The sequence below is a fragment of the Schistocerca serialis genome, chromosome 1, assembly GCF_023864345.2.
Source record: "Schistocerca serialis cubense isolate TAMUIC-IGC-003099 chromosome 1, iqSchSeri2.2, whole genome shotgun sequence".
NCBI lineage: Eukaryota > Metazoa > Arthropoda > Insecta > Orthoptera > Acrididae > Schistocerca > Schistocerca serialis.
Genome location: NC_064638.1, coordinates 806366210 through 806393873, shown reverse-complemented (window position 1 = coordinate 806393873; position 27664 = coordinate 806366210). Strand labels below are relative to the sequence as shown.

The 27664-nt window shown below is 40.8% G+C and overlaps 1 protein-coding gene across 1 annotated transcript in view; it reads left to right on the top strand.

The window, feature by feature from the left end:
• Window positions 1-27243, top strand: part of LOC126484037 (uncharacterized) — a 139777-nt gene extending 112534 nt beyond the window's left edge. The window contains exon 5 of the mRNA XM_050107376.1: window positions 26916-27243. Within this exon, the coding sequence (XP_049963333.1) occupies window positions 26916-27008 (93 nt within the window). The 3' untranslated portion in view covers window positions 27009-27243. The remainder of the gene's footprint in view (window positions 1-26915) is intronic.
• Window positions 27244-27664: the final 421 nt, after the last annotated feature.

The following is a 27664-nucleotide window of genomic DNA, read 5'->3' as shown; positions in this document are numbered from 1 at the left end:
ATGTTCTAGATTCGTGCACCCCCACTGCAATCATGACCTAGCAAAAAGAAGGAGGGAGAAGGCGCCACTATATTTTTAGTACAAAAACTTGTAGCAGAAGATAATGGCAAGGCTTTGCCACTGTTTTGTCATCATGTCTTTCAGAATTTGGTCTGAAGGTATGTGCTCCACAGGACTTGGGCTGACTGTATTTTTTCTTTTGTAAAGTAGAATCTTGTGTCTGTCTGTTTAGTTGAACTCTTGTAGCCATTAGCCTTACAGGGAATCACTCGAGTGCGAGCTCACCAAAGCCAATTATGTTCACGGCATTTGGCACCCCATGCAGCCACAGTATTGTCTGTCGAAGGCAAAGGGGGCAGGACTTGAGGCAGCCAATAGTAAGCACAGCTTGAGGCTACAGAATGTAGTTGAACTGCTTAATCAATGAGTAACTCATAAAAGTATTACTGTGCTAGTGGTGTTGATACAAAGCAAAGCAATGGGAACAATAAACAAAGCAAACCGCATCATATCCACAATAACAGTTGGTGAATTTGACTTTTACTTAGAAATGAACCCAAGGAATTTTGCAGAGTGAGAAAGAAGTGGCAGATGAAATATTAGCATTTTCGCAAGATGAGTCAGTGGAATTTGTGGTGTCGTATACACTCGACTGTGAGGACAATGTACATGAGGAGTACAATGACGATGTTATATGCTTAGCAAGTGAAAGTGACATTGAAACAGATGTAGAGTCATGTAGTTCATCATCCTTGTCAGACAGGGAACCACAAATCCTGTCTCCAGTGAAAATACTAAAGGACAGTTGCTGTCCAAGAAATGGGAACTAAACATGATTAAGTACATAAAAAAAACACCACACTTATGAGCAGATTTTGAATAAGACCACAGCAGTATGACTGTGTAGTGCATAAGAAAAACAAAGTTTTTGAAACCAGCCACAAGTTGGACTTCACATTTTTTATTGACTGCTTTCACTTTTCAAACGAACAAGACCGTCATCAGAATATACACTGTAACACATACAAATTGAGATAATATGTGAAACTTACACCGACATTACGTAAAGTACATGTTCTACTTTCAGTATGGTGACTTTTGTTTAAAGTTGGCTGACAGCATTAAAGATTGCCATTAAAGCTGGTTGACAGCGCTAAAGATTAATCTGACTGTACTATCGTACTCAAACTTATGTTTAAAGTACAGTATTTGAATGCATTTTTGTGTAGACATCTTTGAATATATATTTCTTTTAATGTATTAGGAAAAATATTTAAATTTTTACAGATGTACTCATATTTTTGAAAGATAAGAAGATATGTACAGATATGAGATGTCTATACACACACCCATAAAAAGAGGCGATTAAAATGTAACTTTCATTTTGTATAGTTGTAAATTATCTTTGGATGGACCATACATAGATGTTACAAGTACTGTTGTACAGTCAATTTCATCTTTGGTGCTGTCTGTGCCACCATTTACTACTGCACTTTAAATGTAAGTTTAAGTAATATAGTACAGTCAGATTAAGCTTTAGAGCTGTCAGCCAACTTTAAAGGCAATGTTAATCCTGTGTTCAGCTTTAAACATAATTCACCATACTGGAAGCAAAATACGTATCAGGTTACCTTCCATTCAGAAGGCTGTTGTACGCAGCGACTGTTATATTGACGTGTAAATAATAGATTTCAGCTATCAGTCGTCCTTTTTAAATTTTATTGGCAGATCTAGATTTCAGCTAGAAACTATTCATTCTCAATGCACTATCATTTTTTATCAATGCATGTAATGCATTGATCAAAAATGATAGTGCAATGAGAATGGCTAGTTTCTAGCTGAAATCTATATCTGCCAATAAAATTTAAAAAGGACGACTGATAGCTCAAATCTATTATGTACAAGTCAAAATACGTATGTTACGTAACATTAATGTAAGTTTTCCATATTATCTAAATGTATATCTTTTACATGTATACTCTGATGATTCTCTTGTTCATTTGAAGAGCGAAACCAGTCAATAAAAAAATATAAAGTGTGACTTGGGGCTGATTCCAAAAACATAGATTTAACAGTCCCTCCCCTGCAGGCAATGCTTGCTCTTCGTCATAAGAAAAACTATGGATATTCAAGGGAGGATAAGACGGACTTGTTACAAAAACTGTTTTTGCTTGTTTCAAGGATGTTCGATACAGTTTACAGTATGTCCATGATAGTGACCTAATATGTCATTAACATCAAATTGTGCATGACATAGATTACAGTGATTTCAAGGTAAGCAGTGGTTGGTAGCATAACTTCAAACAGTGCTACAGAATTTGAAGACGTAAGATAACAAAATGACAAGCAAAGCATCAACTTGACAATACACAGCAAACTGCAGAATCGATCCAAAAGTTTGTGGATGAGATAAACAAACTTATCCCATCATTTTGTAAGGAATCTGTTTTCAACTCTGATCAATCAGGATTTGAAGAGGAAATGAATATGCAAGGAATTCTGGAAATTAGAGGTACCAAGAAGAGTTGTAGCAAGATCAGCTAACATCAATGCTTTAACGCATTCATATACATTTACGCTGACTGTTCATCTGGGTGGTAAATTGGCTGAAAGCTATTTATTGTGCTGCAAGAAGCTAGAGGTGCTCTGCTCCCTATGATTCTTTCTCACATGTGTGATCTTATAAGGGCAGTAGAGAATACTTATGTCACAGCAAGCAAGAGTGGGAAAATGAGTGTAACAGGACTACATCTGTGACACGAGCACTGCTTTTGGCCAAATAGCTGGTCAAAATAGCTTGCTTTTGCTTGATTCCTGGTCTGTGTATAAAAATCATACTCCTTTAGAGAAAACTGTCCTTCCTTAAATGTGTGTGGCATTGCAATTCATATAACCGGGAACCACTGGGCAAATTCAGCCTCTGGGTGTTTTTTTTTTTTCCCCTATAAAACATATTACACCATCTGCAGCTACACCTTAAGGGTAGCCAGTTTCACAATGGCATGACAGATTGTTTCATATTCAGTTTCCACCAGTTCTCATCACCCTCTTACACCAATATGATTCTATATACATTCCTTAAAAGTGGATACCTAGCTGAACACCCTGCACAGTTTGTATCTCCCAGGGATTTCGCCTTTGATCTTGATTGTGCTAATGCTATGGTCGCAGGTTCGAATCCTGCCTCGGGCGTTGATGTGTGTGTTGTCCTTAGGTTAGTTAGGTTTAAGTAGCTCTAAGTCTAGGGGACTGATGACCTCAGATGTTAAGTCCCATAGTGCTCAGAGCCATTTGAACCATTTGATTGTGCTAACCTTTGTGATCACTGTGGTTTGTAATTTTTCACTTGGTGTTCATGGTGGAAGTTAATGGTTTGTTTTGAACATTTCTTGAAGGTCAACGATGTCCACTTTGTGAAATGTAATAAATGCATCTCGTAGAAGGTTGATCTCCGCACTTCCCGGACACTCATTTTCTATCACCCTCCTGACGCACATGGTGAGTTATATTTTTTCTGCCATGATTGTTAAGACAACACCTTACTAAAGACTGAATTTGCGATCTCGCACTCATGGGGTTTCTTGTTAGACAAGTCAGTTGCTGCTTTATTGCCACATAAATGGTTTGATAGGATCTTTCTCTGAGGCCATGGAGGTACTTCACTGTCTAATCTTTCGGGCGCTAATGACCGTAGCAGTTTTGCGCCCTAAAACCATAACAAAAAAAGTGTCTAATCTTTGAAGCCATAGAGCCTCTTAGCGTGCAGAGTTCAGGACCAAAAGTTGTGGATAAGGCTACCATACACTGTTTCTTACTCTGCCAGTATACTTCTGCTCCTCGACATGTCATCAGGTGTCCAGTTGTTGACTTTCTGTCTCCAAAACCTCTTGCCCAATCTGCATCACAGTAACCTATTATGTAGCAGTCCTCTGCTTTAGAAAACAATAAGTACATACCCTTCATGCTTTTAGGATATCTAAAACTGCTTTTGACTGCCTGCCATTGCAGTGTGCCTGAAATATTTCAAAAATGGCTTACAGTTCCTGTCAATAAGCTAGTTCCAGCCTTATTCCTACTGAGCATGCATTAAACTTCCTATTTCTTCACAATAACATCTACATCTACGTGATTACTCTGCTATTCACAATAAAGTGCCTGGCAAAGGGTTCAGTGAACCACCTTCATACTGTCTCTCTACCATTCCACTCTCGAATGGCACGTGGGAAAAACGAGCACTTAAATTTTTCCATGCGAGCCCTTATTTCTCTTATTTTATTGTGATGATCATTTCTCCCTATGTAGGTGGGTGCCAACAGAATGTTTTCACGATCGGAGGAGAAAACTGGTGATCGAGCCCTTATTTCTCTTATTTTATTGTGATGATCATTTCTCCCTATGTAAGTGGGTGCCAACAGAATGTTTTCACGATCGGAGGAGAAAACTGGTGATTATCCCATCGCAACGAAAAATGCCTTTGTTTTAATGATTGCCACTCCAATTCACTTTTCATGTCTGTGACACTATCCCCATGTTTCGCGATATTACAAAACGAGCTGCCCTTCTTTGTACTTTTTCGATGCCATCCGTCAGTCCCACCTGATGCGGATCCCACACTGCACAGCAGTACTCCAGAATAGGGCGGACAAGTGTAGTGTAAGCAGTCTCTTTGGTAGACCTGTTGCACCTTCCAAGTGTTCTGCCAATGAATCGCAGTCGTTGGTTTGCTCTACCCACAATATTACCTATGTGATCGTTCCAATTTAGGTTATTTGTAATTGTAATTCCCAAGTATTTAGTTGAATTTACAGCCTTCAGATTTGTGTGACTTATCGTGTAATCAAAATTTAGCTGATTTCTTTTAGTGGTCATGTGAGTAACTTCGCACTTTTCTTTATTCAGGGTCAATTGCCACTTTTTGCGCTATACAGATATCTTATCTAAATCATTTTGCAAGTCGTTTTGATCATCTGATGTCTTTACAAAACGGTAAATGTCAGCAACATCTGCAAACAATCTAAGACGGCTACTCAGATTGTCTCCTATGTTGTTAATATAGATCAGGAACAAAAGAGGGCCTGTAACACTTCTTTGGGAAACGCCGGATATTACTTCTGTTTTACCCGATGACTTTCCATGTAATACTACGAACTGTGACCTTTCTGACTGTAAATCACGAATCCAGTCGCAAAACTGAGGCGATACTCCATAGGCACGCAGTTTGATTAGAAGACACTTCTGAGGAACGGTGTCGAAAGCCTTCCGGAAATCTAAAAATATGGAATCAATTTGACATTCCCTGTCGATAGCACTTATTACTTCATGAGTATAAAGAGCTAGTTGTGTTTCACAAGTACGATATTTTCTGAATCAGTGCTGACTATATGTCAATAAATCGTTTTCTTCGAGGTACTTCATAATGTTCAAATACAGTATATGTTCTAAAACCCTACTACAAATCGACATTAGTGATATAGGCCTGTAATTGAGCGGATTACTCCTACTTCCCTTTTTGGGTATTGGTGTGACTTGAGCAATTTTCCAGTATTTAGCTATGTTTCTTTCTGTGAGTGGGTGGTTGTATATAATTGCTAAATATGGAGCTATTTTATCTATTTTATCAGCATACTCTTAGAGGAACCTGACTGGTATACAGTCTGGACCGGAGGCCTTGCCTTTATTAAGTGATTTAAGCTGCTTTGTTACACCGAAGATATCTACTTCTATGTTTCTCATCTTGGCAGTTGTTCTTGATTGGAATTCAGGAATATTTACTTCATCTTCTTTGGTGAAGGAGTTTCTGAAAACCGTGTTTAATAACTCTGCTTTAGTGGCACCTGTCATCAGTGACTTCACTGTTGTTATTGCGCAGTGAAGGTATTGATTGTCTCTTGCCACTGGTGTGCTTTATGTATGACCAGAATCTCTTTGGGTTTTCTGCCAGATTTCGAGACAGAATTTCGTTGTGGAAATTATTAAAAGCATCTCACATTGAAGTACGCGCCATATTTCAAACTTCTGTAAAACTTTGCCAATCTTGGGGATTTTGCGTTCTTTTAAATTTGGCATGCTTTTTTCGTTGCTTTTGCAACAACGATCTGACTCGTTTTGTGTAACATGGGGGATCAGTACCATCACTTATTAATTTATGTAGTATGTATCTCTCAATTGTTGTTGATACTATCTCTTTGAAAACATTCCACAACTTTTCTACGCTTACATGTTCAGATCGGAAGGAGTGAAGACTGTCTCTTAAAAAGGCGTTAAGAGCGTTTTTATCAGCTTCTTTAAATAGATATACTTTGGGTTTCTTTTTGATGGTTGTAGGTGTTACAGTATTCAGCCTAGCAGCAATTGCCTTGTGGTCGCTAATCCCTGTATTCATCACAGCACTCACTATTTGTCCAGGCTTATTTGTTGCTAAAAGGTCAAGTATGCTTTCGCAACCATTTACGCTTTGAGTGGGCTCATGAACTAATTGCTAAAAATCATTTTCTGAGAAACCATTCAGTACAATTTTGGATGACGTTTTATGCCTGCCATCGGCTTTAAACATATAATTTTTCCAGCATATCAAGGGTAGATTGAAGTCACCACCGACTATAATTGTATGAGCGGGGTACTTACTTAAAATGAGACTCAAGTTTTCTTTGAACTGTTCAGCAACTATGTCTTCTGAGTCGGGGAGGTTGGTAAAACGATCCAATTAATAGTTTAGTCCGATTGTCAGGTATAACCTCTACCCATACTATTTCACATGAACTATATACTTCAATTTCGCTACAGGCAAACTACCTCTGACAGCAATAAATACTCCACCACCAACTGTATTTAATCTATCCTTTCTGAACACTGTTAGATCATTTGAAAAAATTTCAGCTGAACATATTTCCGGCTTTAGCCAGCTCTGTACCTACAACTATTTGAGCTTCAGTGCTTTCTATTAGGGCTTGGAGCTCTGGTTCTTTCCCAACACAGATATGACAATTTACAACTACAGTACCAATCGTTTCTACAACTACCTTACTGTGTCCTTCATAGGTTCTTGCAGTTGTTCTGTTTTGGACCCACATCAAGAGTAAGCATTTTGTTATTTTCCATCACCAAGATCTTTCACCTTGAATTTTTCTCTTAATCTGTTTTTGAAAACATCCTTCTCTCATGAATTGTTACTGAAAATTAGCATATCAACCACATAAACAGGAACTATGAAAATTTCTGAACCTCTATTTTTTGTAATAGATAAAAGGTTCAGATATCGGCCTTCCGACGTTTATATTCAACAGTGTACTGTTTAATTTCAAGTTCCGCCATAAACCAGCTTGCTTCAGGCCATATACTGCCTTTTGTAATCTTTTAAAATCAATATCTGTCCTTGTCTTTGCTTCTGGATCTACCTCTGGAACTTTCACAGAAGTTTCTTCATGTAAGTCATTTTGTAAGAAAGCCATGACAACATCTAGGTGATCATTGTCAACTTCATTTTTAGCAGCAATAGGAAATAAATACCTTAATGAGCTACTTTGCGTAGCTGTTACATACATTTCATCATAGCCCAGACCTTGCTCTGAACACAACCTTTTATTACTAGCTGTGTGTCATACCATACAGCTTTTCAAATCTGTCTTGATCACCCATGCGACATCTATTGGCTTTCTATTTGAAGGTAAAACAGCAAACTCCAATGTGAGATTCTATTTGTGGGATTGTAACTTTCTGTGTGTTATTGTAACTTTTGATGTGTTGCCTCCAGCCAGCTTTCAGCATTGCCTGACACCATTGCATCTTTCAGTGACAAAGGATCAGAGTCCGTTGAGTGTGAAGACATACAACTTACACAGTCATGCATCTTTTTGTGTTTGGAATTCTTGATCACTTTCATATTGGCTCACGTTGCTCATTGCTGTTATTTGTTTTGTCTGGACTTGATGTCTCATTGCAGCTAATGTACTCACTTAACCACTACTTCATCTACATCTTACTCGGCAAGCCACCTAATGGTGTGTGGTGGAGGGCACTTTCGGTTCCACTATCTGGTCTCCCCAACCCTGTTCCACTCGCGAATAGTGCGTGGGAAGAATGACTGTCGGTAAGTCTGTGTGTTGGCTCTAAGTTCTTGAGTTTTCTCCTTTTGGTCAATATGCGAGATGTATGTGAGGTGAAGTAATATGTTGTCTGACTACTCCTGACAAGTGCTGTCCTGAAATGCACAACGTTTCTTTTGTACTGTCTACCAGTGGAGTTTGTTTAGCATCTCCGTAACGCCCTCTTGCCAGCTAAATGATCCCGTGATGAAACGCGTCACTCTTCGTTGGATCTTCTGCATCTCCTCTATCAGTCCTATCTGATAGGGATCCCAGATAGATGAACAATTCTCAAGAATCAAGTGAACAAGCACATTATAAGACATTTCTTTCATGGATGTGTTACTTTTCCTTACGATTCTTCTGATGAATCTGAGTCTTGTGTCTGCTTTTCCCACTGTCTGTTTTATATGGTCATTTCACTTAAGGTTGCTCTGGATAGTTACGCATAGATATTTCACGGCAGATGCTGTCTCTAGCTGTTTGTTATCAATAGTGAAGCTGTACAATAGTGGATTTCTTTTCCCATGGATGCACAATATGTTACATAAATGTATGTTCAGGCTCAACTGCCAGAGTCTGCACCATTCATCAATTCTTTGCAGGTTGTTCTGCAGATTCTTACTATCTTCTGGTGTTGCTACTTTGGTATAAACAATGCGATAACCTTAAATAGCATCCAACGATTTCTACTAGTTCATTTATATATATTATGAACAGCAACGGTCCTATCACACGTCCCTGTGGTACTCCGGATATTACCTTTACCTCTGTCTATTTAGTTCTGTTAAAGCAATGTGTTGAGTTCTATCTGCAAAAAAGTCTTGAATCCAATCACAGGTCTGCTCCGATACTCTGTAAGCTCGTATTTTTTTCATTATGTGGCAATGCAGGACAGCGTCAAATGCCATACTGAAGTCAAGGAACATGACATCAGCCTGAGTGCCATTGTCCACTGCGCTGTGGATCTCATGGAGGAACAGAGAGAGCCGAGTTTCGCAGGATGTCTGTTTCTAGAATCCATGTTGATTTTTATAGAGGAGATGATCATTTTCCAAAAAGTCGTAATTCGTGAGCATAAAACATGTTCATTAATTCTCCAACAGATTGACGTCCACGATATAGGTCTGTAATTGTGTGGATCTGTGTTACGGCCTTTCTTAAAAATGGGAATGACCTGTGCTTTTTTCCAATTGTTAGGTACCTTTAGTTGCTCAAGCAATCTACGATAAAGTACTGCTAGAAAGGGAGCAAGTTCTTTCGCATAATCTTTATAGAAAGTTATAGGTGTCTCATCTGGTCCTGAAGCCTTTCCACTGTTAAACAATTGTAGCTGCTTTTCAGTTCCACAATCGGTTATCTCAGTATCTGCCATTTTGATGTTCGCACGACAATTGAACGGAGGGACAGTGTTATGATCTTATGTGGTAAAACAACATCGGAAGACAGAATTCAGTAGTTCGGCTTTCTCTCTGTTATCTTCCCTTTCACTGCTGGTGTCATGACTGAGAGAATGACTAGATGATTTTGACCCACTTATTGATTTTACTTATGACCAAAGTCTCTTAGGGTTTTTACTCGGGTCGGTTGACAACATTTTACTTTCGTAATCATTGAGTGCTTCCCTCATTGCTCTCCTTATGCTCATTTTCGCTTCGTTCAGCTTTTGATTGTCAGCTAGGTTTTTACTTCTCTTGAATCTGAGATGAAGTGCTCTTTGTTAACACAGTGCTTTTCTAACACAGCTATTAAACCATGGAGGATCTTTCGCATCCCTTAAAATGTTATTCGGAACATACTTGTCTAGGGCATATTGAACAATGCCTTTGAATTTTTTCCATTTCTTCCCCACATCTTCCTCCTCATCACCAAATATTTGATGCTGACTGCCGAGATACTCTGAAATTTGTATCCTGTCACCCTTGCTGAGCAAATATATCCTCCTAACTTCCTTAACATTCCTTGTAGGACCCATTGTCATAGATGCTGTCACAGCCTTATGATCACTGATACTTTCCTCTGTGTTAACTGATTTGGTAAGTTGAGGTCTGTTTGTTGCCAGGAGTTCTAAGACATTGGCTCTCTATCTGCTCAAGGCAATTTTCAGACAAGACATCCAGAACAATGCCACACGATTCCCTGTCTCTGGCACCAGTTTTGATGGCCTAACACTCCCATTCTATACCTGGCAAGTTGAAGTCACCCCCTATTACAACGGCATCATCAGGAAAATTACTAATGGTATTCTGCAAGCTCTCTCTGAAGTGCTCTACAACTACAGATCCTGACCCAGGTGGTCTATAAAAGCATCCGATCACCAGTTTTGACCATTCTTTGATATTCAGTTTCACCCAGATTAATTCACATTCAGAACCCACGATAACCTCGCTAGATTTTATTGAATTTTTTATCGCAATAAACACGCCGCCACCACTGGTGACTAATCCATCCTTACAATAAACATTCCAGTCTGAACTTAGGATTTTGTTGTCATTGACATTGACATTGACATTTTGTTGTCATTGTCATTGACATCTGCTTCAACCAGCTTTCTGTTCCCAATACTATCTGTTCATTATAACCTTCAGTAAGCAATAGTAGTTCTGGGACCTTTCCTTGGATGCTCCTGCAGTTTACTAAAATCACATTAATCTTTTCTATCTGTGATCTGCGAGGACCAAGATTCTCTGAGGTCACTGTGGCTGCTTTAACAGGCAAACTGTGTTTGCTCCCAAGGGAGGGGTCGTCTAACCTAAAAAAACCCCATGTGCATGCCACACGTACTCCGCTACCCTAGTAGCCACTTCCTGCATGTAGGGCAAGCCTGACCTATTAAGGGGAACCCTACAATTCTGCATCCGATAGCGGAGGTCGAGAAATTCTCATATGATACCATCGCAGAGCCGTCTGAGTATCTAGTTTAGACCTTCCACTCTGCTCCGAATCAGAGGACTGTGATCAATCCTGGGTACGATACTACAAATAGACAGCTTAGCCTGCACCCCGCGTGCATTGCTAGTTGACTTCACCAAATCAGCCAGCCGCCAAAAGGAGCCGAGGATGGCCTCAGAACCCAAGCGGCAGGTGTCATTTGTGCTGACATGTGCCACTCCATGCAGCCAATTGCACCCAGTGTGCCCGATAGCAACCGGCAGGGCGTCCTCCACATCACGGATGGGACCTCTGGCAAACATACCAAATGCACAGTGAAATTCTTTTTTGCCTTGTGTGCTATCTCCCTGAGGGGCTCCATCACTCGCGTAACATTGGAACTCCCAATGACTAGCATACCCACCCTCTGTGCTTGTCCAGACTGGGCAGGAAAATCGACCGCTGGCTCAACAGGAGAGGCATCCTGTGCTGGCTCAGAGTTGTCACCAACACTTGGAAGCAACTTGTACCTGTTGCTAAGATGTAGGGACCCAGCTGCATAGCCTGCTCCCTCTTTCGCCTTCCGCCCAGTGACACACAAACCCACCACTGTCTGCCACCCATTCTGGAATGAGGACGGACTGGTCAGATGTTGCGTATCAGAAGCCACAGTGACGTCCGGGCACCAGGGGATTCCAGTGACACCAAAGGTGTCGCAGGTTTCATCACTGGCACCCCGACGTCACCGCAACTCTGAGCTTTTGTTAGAAGCTTGTTTTCAGTAGCCAACACAGCTTCCAGCTGTTTACGGACAGCAGCCAACTCTCCTTGTGTCTGCTCATAACAAGCACAGTCCCTAGCCATATTGTACTGTGTATAAAATAGACATAAGGTCTCAATTGGTGTTACTGAGTTTGAAAATATATCAAAGGAGAAGAAAGTAACACTAAAAGTTGGTGTGCAGATTTCTTACCGAATTCGGAGACTGCAAGCTATTGAGCAGAAATAAATTTGTCTACACAGAAAATTTACACTAGGGAGCCGCCCTACACAAGGATATTCTCAAGACTTCTGCTGTGCGTCCTCTCAGCTTGGCGGCTGCCACTACATTGATCTGATCTGATAGTCTCAGGTTCAGGTTTGATTTCTTCTAGTTCAGATGTTGTTATTTAATTTTGTTTTTTATTTGCCATTGTGATGAACAATCAGTTTGTTTCCTATGACTCGAGTTTTTCTTTAAACTGTTTGGAAGTACCTTCATCAAAAATAATGTCACAAAGTTTTATGATTCTCTGGCATTTAGGTTCAAAAAGCCTGTGTGCATTCGAATCTTTGCAATATCCTACCAAGATACATTCATTATTCCTTATGTCTCATTTTCGTCACTTGGTTCACAAAAATGTGAATGTAGACCTTGCTTCCAAATACTTTGAGATGTGAAAATCTGCTTTCTTGTTTGTCCAAGTTTCTTCTGGAGTCTCATTTTTAGTGCCTTAGTTGGAGATCTCTTAATTAAGTAGACTTCAATGGAGACTGATTTTGTCTATAATTTATTTGGCAGTTTTGCTTTGAAGAGGGAGCATCTATGCTTTTTCCACAATTGCACAGTTATAGTGCTCAAGTACTCGGCTTCATTCTGGCATTATAGGCTGAAGTTGAATCTCTTATTGTGCGCAAAAAATTATCAGATCATAATGCACATATTCTGTGCTGTTATCTATACATAGAGTGCATATTCTTTTTGCAGTTTGCCTTTCAACTAGATTTTTAAAGTCTCAAATTAGCAGTGGTAGTTGTTTATATTTCTGAGAGTAAGTGTGAATACTTTCCTGAAATAGCCATCAGTTATAGTAAGGAAGTACCGTATTTGGCTCCTCCACTTGAACTAGTGTGCATCGACCCACACAAAAGTGAGCAAGAATTGCTGTGGCTCTTGAGCTAGATCGTGAAAAAGGAAGTATTGTTTGTTTGCCCTCTAAGAAAATTTAACATGGAATATTAACTGCTCCCTCCTATAAAATGCCACTTGCCTGACCTTTGCATAGCTTCAGAATGCATATGACCTTGTCTTCAAACCTGCACTATTTGATGGCAATGCTGATTTTGGTTCCAAATTCCAAATTTATGGTTGGTCTAGCCAGTGTATTCTACCTGCTAGCACATTTTTGAATGTGACATAAACACAACAGCCTTGTCTGTCAGGTAAAATCGAACAACCCTTTTCTGCTCTTGTTCTTAACAGATAGTAGACATGCTCAGGTGAGGTATGTGCGGCATATCTTCTTCAGATTCAATCTTTCTTGTTGCCTATGAGAATAACTACAAATGAAGATCCTGTTTATTTTACAGGTAGTTTTCATTAATTGCTATTACGACTTGTGAGCCAATCTCTGTTTTAACATTACTTTTGCTTCATGGATATTTGGACATGTGCACTGACATGACTGAGTGTGCATACCATTCCACCCATACGTCTTTCCCTGCAACTGCATTTTAGTAGAATGCTGGTAGTTTGCCTTTCCACTGATTTTTTACTGTTGCTGTGGCAATTTTTTTGGCAGGTGCCAATACTTGTTGCAGTAGTAGCACCTGTAGCCTTTTTTGATGGTAACTTCATCATTCTGTTTCTTGTTGTCTTGCAGGGCAGCATTGTTAGTTGATGGTTTATTACAGGTGACATCATTTATTTCTTGCAGGAATTTATTTTTTAATTGAGTCTCCCATGATTGGCAAGTTTGACTTTTCTAAGCTTAGAATCGTAGGTTTATATTTTTGTGGTATAAGTGCAAATAGAGTACACCCAATCCATTCTTCTTTAACTTCAAAGATCAAGCCACTTAATTATTGTGAGTGGAAATCATCTTTGATCTCTGTTCTTCTACTGATGAAAAATTTGCCATTCTGACTGTCAGCAGTGTCTAACCTTACTCGTCAGAAGATGCCAAAATCTTCATAGACTTGTTTTAACTTGTCCCACACTTCTCTAGCTGTAGAGATATCTTAAAAATGAATGTGTATCAACATATGGATGCAGAGTATAATTTTGGTGCTGCTGTGCTGACTTCAGCATTATTTTCTGTTGACACAGTTGTGCAACTGTCCGTGTTGTAGGTATTTTCACATAGCGAATTGACACATACTATAGTTTTCTCTTCCCATCAGTTTTTCAACATACACACATTAACAAAGGAAAAACTTTTGCATGAACTTTTGTACAATATTATTACATTGAGTAAAAACAGCGCGTCCATTGTTACCCATAGCAGTGCAGAATAACATTTAACAAGAGAGGCATAGATTTTAAATTCTCACAAAAATGCTACAATAGTTGTGGTGATTTAGCACAATCCAAGGAGGATAATTTAATGAGAGTCTACTTTAATACCATTCTGTATAAATCTAATATTGAATCCCTCACTACAAGTCCTGGCAAATGGGTCTTTTGTAAATTCTTCTCTTGTTGCCCATTATGTATGGCTATAGTCAACAGTCACTGGATTTGTAAGGAAATTGAGTTACAGTATTCCATTGTATGGTATGAGGATTGAATTCTAATTCCTTAAAAATAACTGATAGCTGGCATTATTGAGATTTGACATTAATAGTGTTTCAAAATTTTATTATTGCTGAACCAGTAGAAGATTAGAGAAATTGTCAATGCAGTTTGTTGCCTTAGCTTTTAAAGATACAAAATTATGAAAAAATAGAAACTTTACAAATTTCATGAAGGTAAAGTGGAATCTATCCTTAAAAGGAAAAAAGAAAAAAAAAAAGGAAAAAAAGCCACTGTTGACGTTGTGCGCAGCTTAATTGAAGAGGACTGCCCTGTGGTTTACCATGACACACACACACACACACACACACACACACACACACACACACACACACCCTTAGAATACTTAGACAAAACAGAAACTGCAGTACATTCGATTTTGTGTGAACATTCAACTGTGAGAGAGACCTATTCTTGCTGGTTTCTGCACAGTTTGACTAAAACTCAAACACAGGCTCTTGTTAGTTGCTGTAATGAAATGCTTGAAAACCTTGACCTAGGCAATGCAAAATCGGTGTACAACATGGAAACAAAAGATGAAACTAGTGAAATTATTTGTATGAGCTGGAAACTAAGCAGCAGTCAACTGTTTGTGTGTTCAAATATGTACTGAAACCAATAAAAGTGGTTTCTTTGTAAAGCACTTTGAAGAACATGATCAATCATTTCACATGTCATACTTTAGTGGATTGAAGGACAGATAATGCTAAAAGGCATGGACAAATTATTCATCACAAGTCATATATGAAATTGGGGCTGGCTGTTGTGGCCGAGTGATTCTAGGCGCTTCAGTCCGGAACCGCGCGACCGCTACGGTCGCAGGTTCGAATCCTGTCTCGGGCATGGATGTGTGTGATGTCCTTAGGTTAGTTAGGTTTAAGTAGTTCTACGTTCTAGGGGACTGATGACCACAGATGTTAAGTCCCATAGTGCTCAGAGCCATTTGAACCATTTTTTTAAATTGGGAAAAACAATTGATTATTTGAGGAGAAAACCCCATAATTAATGTCTCTTCATCCATATTCACCTCATTTATGGATTAACAATTACAATCTGTTCCTTACGTCAAATGAAAAGTGTGAACAATGATTTTTTAAAATCTTGAAGCTGTTGAATCCCCCAGTGCCATGTTTTTGTGCCATCAACATCATAATGGTAAAAATGTTTCCAGAATGATTCAAAAGCAAGCAGGTGTGTATAAATTTTAAAGACGAATATTTTGCGAAACAGTAAATTGAGTTGTACAAGAAAAATTTTTACTTCAATGTGTGTCTGAAAACTTACATGGCAACCCTTTGATTAATTGGGGCTCTCATTGGATGGACATCCATAGATGACACAGAATAACAACAGCAACTGTTGAGCATTTTGCTCTCTTCTGTAGTTTTCTCGGTGTTCCTTACCACTGTTACATCGGCCGTACTACCCGGACATTGATACTAATCAAACAACAGTCTAAGCAGAACCGCTGTTCCCAACCCCTTGCCTCATAGCTCATATCCCTGTAATAGACCTAGGTGCAAGGCCTGTACCATGCATCCTCCCACCACCATCTACTCCAGTCCTGTCACAAACATGACCTACCCATCAAAGGCATCCCACCTAACTGTGAAACAGTCATGTGATCTACAAGCTAAGTTGCAACCACTGTGCTGCATTCTTTCTGGGCATGACAACCAACAAGCTGTCTGTCCGCGTGAATGGCCACTGACAAACTGTGGCCGAGAAACAACTGGGCCACCATGTTGCTGAGCACACCATCCAACTCAGCGTTTTTCATTTCAATGACTGCTCCACAGCCTATGCCATCTGGATCATTCTGACCAAAACCAAATTTTCTGAATTGTGCAGGCGGGAACTCTCCCTGTGACGTATCCTACGTTCCCATAACCCTCTGGGCCTCAACCTTTGTTAGGCATTGTCCTTACCCATCAGCCCCTGCCATGTCCCCATACCAGCACTACACAGCCCTCTATTCCACAATGCACCCAATCTTTTTTTTACTTCTCTACTTTTCTGCTGCCCCCTCCCCTCCATCCCCCCCCCCCCCCCCCCCCTCTCCCGTGCCCTCTGTCTAACTTTTTGACTGCACCTAGCCGCCCTGCCCTCTCTTCACCTTGTCCTTGTATGCTGCCACAAGCAGCACATTACCATTCCCCACCCCTACCCTGTTATCCCTCCCCGTTCTCGCCACAAAGACGTTATTGGCCGAAAGCTGATTTTCTGACAATCTTTTTATTGTGATTATCTGCGACTCAGCATCTCCACTGTATGGTGAGCAGCAAGTGTCCTTTTCATAATATTGTTATAAACCACTAGAGATATAGACTTACTACATATTCAACACCTCTGTTAAACCGCCTACAAGAAAGAACATGCTGAGCGTGCTGTGCAGCTATGTTTTGCTTTTTGAATTCATTTTTAATGGAAAACAGGATTGTTGTGTTCATGGCTAACTTTGTAATCCTGCCTGTTTGCAGATTAAAACCTTGCAAAATACTATCAGTAAAGCTACTATCCTCTCATATCCAGCAGCTGGAAAGGTCTCTCTCACACCTCATGTACTAATGATTCAACTGATTTACCCATAATGTTTGATTTCTATTTACAGTCAAGGTTCCATTTGCAATGACAATTAATAAAGTCAGGGAGAGGGGGAGCAGCAGATGGACAGAGAAGGGGGTAGGAAACTGATATACAGAAAGGATAGGAGGATATGGACAGAGGGGTGAGTGAGCAGGAAATTGATAGAGAGAGAATATGTGGGATAAGAGATGTACAAGGAGCAGGGGGGGGGGGAGATGGACAAGGGAGGGGGAGTAGGAGGAGGAAAGGGATAGAGAGGTGGGAGAACAAGAATAGGATGTATATACAGTCCAATACATATTTAGCAATTCAAAGCATTGTAGAGTTCACTAGTGATTTATATTTATGAAACCTACTTTAACAGCAATTTTGGAATAGGGCCAGTCCATGCCAAGTGGTCAAATTTAGGAAAAAGGTACTGCATGACCACCACAGATTTTGCTGAAATTTCGTACAAACATTTGCATATGTTCCGAATGAAAATTGGTTAAGTTTAACTTTCACCAATTTAATATTTTTGGAGATACAGTTATTTGTTTGACCCCATAGAGCAGCTATCAACAGTGCACCAATGAGTTTTCAGCAACTGAGAGACATAATATCTCTGGCAATATTTTATTGAAATAAACAAAACTACACCATCTCGTACAACTTTTTGTGCTTTCGTAAGCAAAGTAATAAAAACTTTCATTTGGATAATTTGAAGCATAGTAGGCCAAAAAAATAGATGAATAAAAGTGAAGATATGCTTTTTGTATCTTCGGATGTAATCTTGGGAAAAATCTGAAGCTTTGCACAAAATAACTTACCAATACAAGCTACTAGAATATAAAATTTGGTTCCCCTACTGCTGCCCAGTAGTTTACAAATCAAGGACAAAGTTGTCAGTTTTCCTGAAACTGACAAAAATGGCTATTTTAAACCCATTTTCACATATAAGAGTCTTTTACAAACTCTTTTAGAACATTTTCATTTGAAAGATCATGTTATAAACCACCTAATAATGAGATTTGGGTTCACAATACAAGCATATAATGCCCTAAAAGTTGATGACAAGGCGGAGATGCATTGAAAATGGCCTGTATTCTGCTGGTACTTAAATGTTACACCTAAGTGAAAAAAACTGCTAATAAGTAGTCTTCTCTGTTTTATTTAGACATCCCTACAGCATTCAGCTCTAAAAAAACTGTATTTAAAAAAATGAAATGAAATAAGGAACCCAATAGCAAGAACAGTTTTTTGTGGCTCTAATAGTTTGAGGCAATCACATTTAAAAATTATAATTTTTGGGTTCTGTCTTACCAAAATTTTTCCCAAATAATCATATCAGTGACATCATTTGGCCAGTAGTATAGTTTTCCTCATTACATAAGTATACATAAGTAAAGGATGCAAAAGAGATCTCTTCTTGCTTTAACCTCTGACACTTATATCATCAGGCTTGGGATCCTGTGTAAAGAGACCCTCATCAGGCTTGGGAACCTGTGGTAACGAAACAAACCTGTGGCTTCTGTTGCACAACTATCGGGCACTGGGGATGCTGCTTTTCTCATTTTAAAAGGAACCAGCAGTTGTTAAGCCACCTTCGACAATAGCAACACAGTTGCACAATTTTACATCAGAACACTAAATGTTCCACATAAACCACAAACTATGCTAGCACAAAGTTCTCAGTTCACTCTTCCATCCTGCCATCATCCACCCATACTGCCCCCAAACCACCCCGTGTTAACTTTCCAGTATTTCTTAACCTCGAACCTTCCCCCACGATCTTTCTTCAAATCCCTCAACATGCAAACTAACTTTACATCCGCAGAAAGAACTGTAGTCCACCATCTTAAAACTGATCCTGATCTTATTACCCTACCTGCAGATAAAGGCTCCAGCACAAGGATTATCTGGCAGAAGGATGCCGTCAGCTTTCAGATACATACACCTACAAACCTTGCCACAGTGACCCCATTCCTAATATCCAGCAAGATCTCCAGTCACTCCTCAAATCCTTAGGCCCTTCGTAGAACCTCTCCCCAGAGTCCATCACTTTTACTTTTCACATGCTTCCTAAAATCCGTAAGCCCAGCCACCCAGGACGCCCTACTGTGGCCTGTTACTGTGTCCCACTGAGAGAATCTCTGCTCTCGTAGACCACCACCTTCAACCTATCACCCAGAACCTACCCTCCTATATAAAAAATACCAACCATTTCCTCCACCAACTCTCCACAGTTTCTGTCCCTTTACCACATAGTGCCCTGCTTGCCACTGTTGATGCCACCTCCCTTTACACTAACATCCCTAATGCCCATGGCCTTACCACTATTGACCACTACCTTTACCAACACCCAACAGATTCCAAATCAACTACCTACTTCTCACTTGGTTCAGATTCATTGATGACATCTTTGTGATTTGGGTTGAGGGTGATGACACCCTATCCACATTCCTTCAGAACCTCAACAACTTCTCCATTTGCTTCACCTGGTCCTACTCAACCCAACAAGCCACCTTCCTAGATGTTGACCTCCACCTGAAAGATGGCCACATCAGTATCTCCATCCATATCAGACCTACTAACCACCAACAATATCTCCATTTTGACAGCTGCCACCCACTCCATACCAACAAGTCCCTTCCATACAGCCTAGCCACCTGCGGTTGTCGCATCTGCAGTGACAAGCAGTCCGTCTTGAAATGTACTGAGGGTCTCACTGAAGCCTCCAAGAACTGTAATTGTCCTCCCAACCTTGTACAAAAACAAATCTCCTGTGCCTTCTTTCCAGTCTCCCACCACCTCACGTAGTCCCACCATGTGGCCACAGAGGAGCATTCCACTCATAACTCAGTACCACCCAGGGCTGGAGCAACTGAATTACATTCTCTGCCAGGAAAGTATGCTGACACCTGTATTGTCTTATTGTCTTGGGGGAGGGGACGGGAGCAAGCAGATACTAAGTGTCCAAGGAATTCAACCTCTCACCCCGAAAAGGCATTTTTCTGTGTTAAGGCTCACTCCAGCGTTCTGTAGGTGGGAAAAAATTTGGCACTGGTGTTGATGGTGTTCAGTAGGATCCTTGGAGTAGATGAGTACATCATCTGGGTAGGCAAAACACCCCAGTGTGCCCTGGAGGATGTTGTCCAAAAATTGCTGCCATGTTTGTGCTGCATTGTGGAAGCTGAATCTCATGAATGCACTCTCAAACAGGCTGAAATGTGTGATTATGGCCATTTTTACAATGTCATCTGGGGCGACTAAGATGGCTGTAGGCTTCAGCCCAGTCAGTCTCACTGAACATAATAGTTCCCGAGATGGTGTCATTGTCAGACAGAGGAATGCGACAGGATGGTGCAGGCATTGAGTTTACAGTAATTGCCACAAGAGTGCCAGGAACTGTCCTATATGGGGGTTAGGTGAAGGCTGAAGCCCAGGGTCTTTGGAAGGCCAAAGTAGGCTGGTTGCAAGCAGATCTTCAAACTCCTTTTCTGCAGTTTTGTGCTTGTCAGGGTGGAGGTGGCAGGCACGGCAGGAAACCAGAGGGCCAGGAGTAGTGACAATGTAATGCCTAATGTCATGCTGAATATTCCGGGGGGTGCTGAGAAATGAATTCAGCAAGGAGCTGAACATACGCATCTGAAATTGGCAGTTGTTTCACGGCGAAACACGTTGCAGAATGGGAGCTGCAGTGATCGGACCTACCGGAAGAGGTGTCTGCTAAATAAAGCTTTGTTAATGAAGCTTTGTTAAGTCGGCAAGTAGAAAGTAATGGGTGAGAAAATTGGTGCTCAGAATGGGGTTGGTAACTTCTGCAACTGTGATAGTCCCCGGGAGTGTGTACTGAAGGCCTAGCGAGTGGGTGTGCATCCCGGAAGTAGGGATGGCTGAGTTGGTGGCAGCGGTGATGAGGAGGAGGGGGGGGGGGGGGGGAAGGGGAGGGCAGGATTTAGGAGTAGTTTGCTGGAAATATGGATAAAACGGAGACGGTGTCGATGAGGTAGTGGACAGGAGAGTTAGTATCACTGAAATCCATTATGAATAGGCACTATGAAGCGGTACAGCAACTGGGTGCGCCTACTGCCTGTCGATGCCGAGATTGATGGACCAGGTGCACAGAGGCCTGCAGTTGGTGGCATTCTCGCCAAACCTCTAATGGAGTCAGCAAGCTGTGCCTAGTTCACAGTGCTCATCAGGCGGGTGGTTAGAGCCACACTGGTGGGGCTGACTGTTTTCGCCTGGGCTGGCATTGCGTGAGTGGGGGCAGCCAGCATCTGGTGGTGGGTGCATAGGGTACGGGAGGGGACGCTGGCAGTATGTACTGCCGTCTCAGAGCTCAGGTTCTTCAGAATCTGGTAGAAGTTGGGGGCCTATGTGTCGGTCGGAAGGTTGCTAGCAACTAGTGGTAAAAGTCACATCACGTGTGCTTTGGCTTGGTGTGGTGCAGGAGGGGTGGGTGATTAGCCAGCTGGAGCTGTGGGGTGATACTCAGTGTTTCATGCTGCAGCTGTGGCAGGAAAGGAGTTGAGTATTTCAAACAGTTTATCACCTAACGATAAAGGAACTTGTGGGGCTAAGGCACCCTGTATGAGGGTGGGAAGGCGCATGAGCCAGCGATTTAGGAGCAGGCGTTCGTGGAGGATGTGCAGTTCAGTGAGCACCCAGATGTGATCGAACAATGGGAATGGGCCCATGTCGTAACACTGCTGGGATGATAAATTATGTGCCTGTTGTAACTCTGAGGGTACAAAGTTAGATATGATGCATTCTTTTAGTTTAGTATTGTTGCCGAAGGGGAGTGGGTGTGAAATAACATCCAGGACTTGGCAGTGGTGGTGAGGTTGAGGTGACCGACAACCATCACGAATTTTGTTGCATCGCTCGTGATAGAGCACTGTGTGTAAACTGCCTTGATAGAAACAAATGATAGGCATGGGTCTCACAGTTTGAAGGGGAGCAAGTGAGCAGCCATGAGATGTCTGGGGTAGGGTCTGCAGAATTGGCTTGTGCTGGGTGTACTGTCCCATTGGTCAGCTGAGTCTAGCGGCCCTGTAGTGCTGACAGCTGCGGTGTGCGAAGTTCCAACACCTCTGAAGTCCTCACAGGTGTTGGGGCAAGAGGGGTAATGGGAGTGGGAACACATGGCAGTAACATTGTGACTTAACAGTGTGGGTGGTGTGTCGCGATATGCAGGGTGGTTATGGGAAGCAATATTGTGGATCAAGCAGTACAATATCCAATGTGTGTTGCAGTGGAAAGGAGGGCTCTGTACGCCACATGGTAAAACTATTCTGGGCAAGTAGCAAACAGCTGCAGGTGGGGTGTGGAGTGATGTGCGTGGAAGGATGGTGTGCGCAGAGAGGCACGGGGAGGGTGTATGTGGAGGGGTGCATGAGGGGAGCAGTAGTGCCCACAGAAGGATGGTGTGCATGGAAGGGGGCTGTAGAGGAGCGGTGGTGCATGTGGGGAGCATGCATTGAGGAGAGCTATACGAGATGGTGAGGCGTGTGAAGGGAGGATGTGTGTTGTAGAGGGATGCGGGAGGGGAGCGGTGATGCACGTGGAGGGAGGGCATGCATGGAGCAGTGTGGGAGGGGGTGGAGAAGGCAAGGAGTGAGTGAGGGTGCAAGCGGGATGCATCCGACTGACCTAATGGGAACTTATTTCGCGACCACATGGGGTGTTCTAATCGGAATAATGAAAAAGAAAAACCAGCGTGTTTCAGTAATAAGACTTGGCGCATTTGTTTAGAGGGGGTCACTAGGGAAGGAACAAATTAGGTTCTTCTCTATGCCTATATAGAGGTGCACTAATTAATAAAGATAACTATAAATAATGGGGCATGTTGGAAGAGGCATGTGAGCTGGTTTGGAGATATTATTCCCAAGCTAACAACTATGGTAAAATTTAACCAGTTACTACCTGTTAATCAAGGGCAGTCCTCACTCGTGATGGAATCTTTGAACAGGGTGGCCTAAGAATGATTTCCGGTACTTTGTATGGTGTTGTCCGGTGGTGCTGGGAAAACTCGCTTTACTGACATGCTTGATGATAAAGGGGTCCCAAAATGGTAGGGGATGGAATGGTAATAAACCCTTCTGGTACTCCCGGCACACAGTAAATCTTACCACACTGTTTACACCACACTGTGCGTGGTATTCTAGGTGCTGACACTTGGTGGGACGAACCAGGCATCTGGCATCAGGCTTTGTACAGGTGCTAGAAAGGAAGTCCCTCAAAGAAACACAGCTCGGGATGATGGCACAGAATAGGTTGCACTCCAATCATTAACCGAACTGCAAGAGAGCACTGACACTGGACACAGGTGTAAAATCCTATTGTCTTAGCCAACTCTGGTGAAGTATTGCAGACGATGACAAGAGCCATATGGCATTGTTCTGGATAGGGTGCAGAAGCATGGCAGAAGATGGAAGAAGAGACTGCTTGAGTGATGGTTTGGTGTCTGTTGGTGTCCAGAAAGCATTGCAGTCTAAGCTCTACTTCCAGCGGCAGTGACCAGCGAGGGTACTGAGGGGATGTGGTGGAACCTTGGTCTGCAGGCACTTTGCCGATTGCTGGTTTTCGGTCAATGCAGCCTGTCGTCTGCTGCTACAGTTGGGGCGAACAGAAGGAATTACCACAGATATATGCATTGAGGTTTACGGAAGTCAGGAAATCACGTGCCAACAGTATACCCATTGTTAGTTTTCCTATATCCTATGTATTTTGCTGAATATATACTGGTATTTTTCAGTGTTGTATTCTGTTTGGAACTGTGTTTGTGTGTTGTTATTATGCTAAAATGAAGCCACTTATAATTCAGCATTTTTATAATCAGTACAAATCTTTAGAGTGGCCGGTGAAGAATGTTAGTTTCAATCATGTACTAGTGGTGTAAACATGGAGATATTGTTGATAGTGAAATTAAGAATACAGAGTGACTGCTTTCAGCAAATATTCTTCAAAGAATTCCTGAGAAAGGCAAAATCTTCAACAGTTACTTCTTGTGAGATGTTTGGCAAAAAGATAATTATACTCCGTGCTACCATATTTCCTCCATCCTCACCATGTGTTGGAGATATAATTAAGGAGAAAAATGATGGATCCTGATCTGAATGGTGAACAACTTGCTTCTTACATAAGTAGGAACATAAAACAATTTGTATTATCCCAAAACATTTTAAAAGTGAACTTCTATTTTATTTGATAATTGTTTTAGTTTGTTAGTACATACACACCTGTGAGAGCACAAAAAAGGTCAGTATTTTACTATTTAACAGACTCTGACAGAAAAGTGGGGAACCAGCTGGTTTAATCCTCATTCTGCCTTCCTCATAAAAAATTTTACATGAGAACATATTCATGGTCTTTAACATCCATCTTTCTTTGTAGTGAAGCCTTCATACTCAGCATCTCCTTCTCACTGTCACTTTCCATATATGTCTTCCACTATCTTCTGGCTGTCTTTCCCATTATCCCTTTCTCTTGCTCTTCCTTACCACTGTCCCCTTTTCTGTCACTTCTGCTATCTCTCTCTCTCTCTCTCTCTCTCTCTCTCTCTCTCTCTCTCTCTGTCCCACTGCCAATGTCTTTGGTCCATTATTTTTCTCTCTTATTGACACTGTCTCTTTATTTCTCACTTTCAGGTTGCTGTATGTCTTTCAACCACCATTGTTTCATTTCCACATGTGTTCTTGGGGATGATTTGCACGGGGTTTTAACTCTTAGACTGAAAGCCCCTCCCCCAACTCTGAGCCTATGCATAGTTTCCACTCACCAATTTTTTTTTCATTTCCTCTGTCTCTTCTCTCTTTTTCTCCCACTGCTACTATCTTTATCCTTCTCTTTTACTGCCCTTCTCTCTTTGGCTCCCACAGCTGCTGTCTTCATCCCTATCTCTTTCTCTTTCATTGCCTCTCTCTCTCTCTCTCTCTCTCTCTCTCTCTCTCTCTCTTCCACCATCACTGTCTCCTTTCCCTTTCTCTCCCTGGCACAGCCTCCTCTCTCTTCCACCATCACTGTCTCTCATTTGTTCACATGCCAAAAGTTTTGGTGAGGAAGGCAGAATGTGGATCAAGGCAACTGGTTCCCCACTTTTCTGTTCCTTTTATTTATTTATTTTTAAGAGAGGAACATATTCCTTTTTTGTGATCAGACAAGAGCATTTTTCTGCTGGTTCCCTTCTTTCACCTGCTATAGCAAAGTGGACTGCTTATGTAGAGCGAATTCTATTGGTCAGTTTATTTACATACTTTGATACATTTACATATGTTGATGCATAGAGACAACAAATAAATACGCATAATGTAAGGTGAAAATAAAATCGTCTCCCTTCCAACACAAGCTCACTTTACACTACTTCACGTAAAAATGCACAAAATTTTTAGGCTACGCTTACAATATACCAAGAAATGCTGTGATAAAATGAATCTATATGGTTCCAGAGACCTCTTCAAAGCATAAAGATGTATCATGTAGATATTCTGACTGACTCCTGGCCTTGGTGTAGCTTTTCACTCGTCACTTCAGTTTGCATATATACTATACATCAAAATATGCTGTGTTTGATTTGCAAGTACAAAGAATTTCATATAACAGAATAATTTTTATGAGGTGCTTACATTCCCAAGTAGCACTATCGAATAATTTCCAGGTGAAGACAGCCTGTACAAGCATCAAGTGCCTACTATACAGACACAGTGTGTCATAAAGTTTTATTGGTGAAAAACGGCAACTAAAAACATAGTTCAGTCACATCAGTACCTTTTTGACAGCCACAGTACTCTTGACATGTGGTCATTGTATTGTTTAAAACTACATGTATACCCCAGACTGGATATTACATCCATATTTTGTGTGTGTAAGTACAGTTACTTTGAACCTCTGGATTTCATCACTGGATAATGATAACATTAAAAGTTTCAGGGTTCTCTAAGATCATCAGCGTAAGAAAATGTGGTAAAAATTTTGAGGATCTGCCATGAATAGAAATTTGAGTTTTGTCAAGAACCAGCCACGAACAAATTGTGATCGTATAAGCTGCTTATGGTCCATCCTAGACCACACCTAAAGTAAAAGAACCAATCGATTTGCTCAATTTGTCTGGGCTGGAAAAAGTGTGCAATGTTTAAAATTTGATACTGTACTGTAGGATAGCAGTACAGTTGTCCTTCTGATAGGTAAAAAATGGTCGCAAGGCTGAGGGCTATCCAAAACACTTGACTCCTTAACTCAGTGATCAATAGAACACAAGATATGACCCCTTAAAAATTGCATTTTCTCCTGCAGCCTTTGAAACATATTGGTACCATGCACTGTTGTGCATTGAACGATTACATAGGCTGTCAGGAAAGGGAGGATTGTAGCTGTAGTATGTAGATGTTTTTGTAGGCCTGCAGTTAAATTAGTACTCTAGAGAATAAGTATTTCAAGACAGGATACCTGGAATGATGAATTTTTCTATGTCCACTTGTGGGAATAAACAATTAATTTTAAAGATAAAGAAAATGATATGCCCTATCGCAATGCTCCCTATGTTGCTCACTAGTTTGTGATTGTGTGCCTTTTATTCAACTATGTATCAGCCATTCTTGATTTCAGAGTAATATGTGGGGGATCAGTTGACAACATTACGATAAAATGTCTGTACTGCACCAACCAGCTGAGTCACATCAGTGCTATAGTGTGCAAGCACAGTTAAGTCTATTGTGACTAACAGACAGTCCTTGTTTGGGCAACATGAGGAACAACTTTAAAGAGAAGCTGTGGTTGTGTAAAACTGATCACTGACGCTGTTTCTCTCATGCATAACACTAATGTATTGTTATTGTTTACAGGAACATGCATCTGAATGTGTTCAGTATGTTGATGAGGAAGAAGAAATGGACAGGAGTCTCACAGCCAGAGCAAAACGGACAAGGAACAATTAATTATAAATAATTTAAAAAGCAGGCACTTATGATGTTAAGATAGTGTTATTTTTTTACTGTTTATAATTTTAATATTAACTAGATGTTGTTTCCCTGTCCTTGTTGTAATATATAAAATTATACATAGCTGCATCTGGCATATGCACACACATCACATCTTTATGTATGGGCCTCACTCCATATTTTCTGTGATATTGTTTATATTTGTTTGATAATAAATATAAAATTTTCAAAATATCCAGTGAGTTTTTTAGATGCATTCTACTGCAGCCTTTTACTTCTGCCAAAGCATAAAAGAAAGGAAACGTTATTGGGATAATTTGTACTCTTATTATAAATACCAAATACTGGAGTAATTAGAGTTTGTAATGATACTATCGTGTGTTAATTAAAGGTATTTTGAAGCCACGAAACTTGAGGTATGCTGATAACATTTGCATTAAAATGTGTCCCATTAACTTTGTGATAAGTGACATGGATATACATGGTGGTTCACCTCAAATATTTCCACAACTGTTTTAAGATATTGCAATTCTATTTTCACGCAGATGTATTGTGAGAAAGTTCTGACTAACTGAAGTACAGTCTCTTTCCAAAACTATACTAGTTACAGTGATACCGGCTTCAACTTTGCTTTTTCAAATATAGCTATAATA